Source organism: Etheostoma spectabile, chromosome 12 (genome assembly GCF_008692095.1).
Source record: "Etheostoma spectabile isolate EspeVRDwgs_2016 chromosome 12, UIUC_Espe_1.0, whole genome shotgun sequence".
NCBI classification, from domain to species: Eukaryota; Metazoa; Chordata; class Actinopteri; order Perciformes; family Percidae; genus Etheostoma; species Etheostoma spectabile.
The window spans coordinates 26,212,488-26,215,089 of record NC_045744.1 but is presented as its reverse complement, the minus strand read 5'-3'; the positions used below and the strand labels follow the sequence as shown (position 1 = coordinate 26,215,089).

At 42.9% G+C, this 2,602-nt stretch overlaps 1 protein-coding gene across 2 annotated transcripts in view; it reads right to left on the bottom strand.

Moving 5' to 3' along the window:
• Positions 1-2,602, bottom strand: part of zgc:154006 (occludin) — a 14,389-nt gene that overhangs the window by 4,813 nt on the left and 6,974 nt on the right. For both annotated transcript variants that reach the window (XM_032531464.1, XM_032531463.1), the window contains exon 5: positions 313-467. In XM_032531464.1, coding sequence (XP_032387355.1) covers positions 313-467 — 155 coding nt within the window. The remainder of the gene's footprint in view (positions 1-312; positions 468-2,602) is intronic.

The following is a 2,602-nucleotide window of genomic DNA, read 5'->3' as shown; positions in this document are numbered from 1 at the left end:
TGTTAGGGAAATCTGTTTATGTTTTAACAATAATATACATATATCGGATTTTTTATTTTTTTTAACAAAATAATTGTATCGGTATCTGCCTTAAAAATCCTTTATCGGTCAGGCTCTATAGCAATTATCATTATTATTATTATTATGATTCAATCTTTGTCTGGAGAGCAGATGAACATTAGGTATCCGTGTCCTGACAGGAAGTAAGACGTGTGCATATTAAGCTTCAGGACTGAAACGTTTTTTTCTGATGTGTCCTGTGACCATGGTGGGGTTCTGATGTCAGACTCCTCAGCTGTGACCGTCACTCACCTGTTGCTTTTATAATTCCCCTCACTGTGGATGCTGACGGTTCCGTTGCCGTAGGAGACCACACCGTTCTCCGCCCTCAGGTCAGGTGCTGCTCTCTCTGATACGACAACAGTTGGTGCCTGCTGGGTGCTGCGCGCCTCTCCCACATGGTTCACCTGAGACAATATCAGGAGACTGACATCAGAATGCCTTCATTTAATGTCGAGGTTTGTTCCACCGCTGTGCAGATCATTACATTGAGATGAAATAAGAAAATCCACATTATGTTGTCGGGCTTTTCCCTACAGCTATAAGGCTTACGGGCAGCACCCACGTTGTTTTGGACACCACCCAAGGCGAATGGATGTTAAATCAATGTGAGCCTAATGATCTGATGATTGTTGTCGGTTCCCAGTGGACTTCTCTAGCAAGTTTTGTCTTTAAGATTTCTGAGGTTTATCATTTTTATTATTTGACTCTAGATTTTCCAATGTTTTAGATACAGCAAAATTGGATTTTTTTATTTTTCCTTTTACTGAAAAACGTAAAAAAAACAATTAAGGGAGGACCCCTAAACACCCCCACCAGGGAAAACACTGTAGTATTCTGACACATATTGCCATATTTAGCTCCATGATACATATGAGAAAATCCTCAGGGCGAGTCAGATGCATTTTTTATGCTGGAAAGAAAAAAAAGAAAAAACTTTCTGCACTAAATCTGTCACATAGGCAACGGAGTACAGAAGTGGAGAGCTATTGCTGTCTACGCTGCACAGCAGCCTGCGCTCAAAAACACTCGTATGAGAGAGGCTGTGTCCCTGCCAGACATGCATGCTGGACAGATACAGGACAACACACACACACACACACACACACACACACACACACACACACACAAGCCCTGGTCATTGTGACAAACTGCAGAACAGAACTATTGAATTTATTAGTGGAGGTGTGAGTATGTGTGTGTGGTGTGTGTGTGTGTGTGTGTGTGTGAGCACACTAAGAAAGGTTGAGACAGAAGTGAAATCGGTGTAACAAACATTTCTGCTACTCCATCTTCCTGAACTATCAGGTAAGCAAGCAGCCAGCGCCGACTCTTTTCTTTTGCAGAAAGAAACTTATCAAACCGACAATGTGAACGCCTACAGCGCGACACAGCACTGTCACAACCCTTTACAGCCACAGCAGTGGGGTGAAAAGCATCATCAAAATAAAACCCATGGTCATATTAACACAAATGATATACAGAGTATACACAAAAGCTGTATTATGTCTCGTGTAATCTAACGTTTTACTGTATAGTGCATCATTAGTGACTTCCAGGCTTTGACCCATTTCTCCAGTGAGCGGATGCGAATGTCTGGAGAGAGAAAAGCAGCCTGTGAAACAGATCTGATGAATGTGGAGTCGGCAGATGATGTTCTACGTGGAGAGAAAGTTCCAGAAAGCTGCATGGAATGTGATACACTGCCGCATAAAAAGTGCTGTAGCAGTCCGGTCAGTGTTTGTGTGAAATTGACACTTTCTGCTGAAAATCCAAAGAAGTGGGACAAGAAAATCTGGATTTGCTCTAAAGATGGAGAGAGGGAGCTTTCAGTGTCTCTTTTCATTACAGATTAATCTGCTGATTATTCTCATCCATAATGGCATCACAATTTTCCAGAGCAACTCAAACTATTAATTGTGCGTTGTTAAATAACATTAAACGCTCCTATTGAGTTGGTTTTAATCTAGTAATCCTACAATCTTTTCTCTCAATTGCCACTCTTTTCCAGTTCTGTTAAGTTAAAATGTGGCACAAAACCCAGGGAAATGACTTCTTTGCCAGGAATCTAATCTGCAGCAGTCCCTTTGCACACTGAATCATTTAGCGCCACCATGCTCTGAAGGGATTCACACAGCATCACTGAGGCAACGCAACCTTTTTTATACATTATAAATGCCACATACATTATATATGCCTCCCTGCAAGCCAAGCATCTTCACTGCAATACAAGAGTGCCCCAGAATGAGGCCAGCATCTCGCTAAAGTGCCCTGCTGCACCGTTTGCAGTGATAGGCGGTATGTAGGCCAGGGCCTCGCTGGATTAACTGATTGAGTAGCTTTCTTCCCTTTTTATAATGAGTCATGGTGGACATGATACACTGGGACTGTAGTAGATTAATCACTGCTAAACACCACATGAAGCTACCGCTGTGACGTGCAAACAGCACAGCTTTCACAGGGCTCCGCAGCAGCAGGATCACTGCTAAATGCTGGCGCGCTGAGGGTCTGAGACTGCGGCTCTCAAACTGTGCTTCTGCTT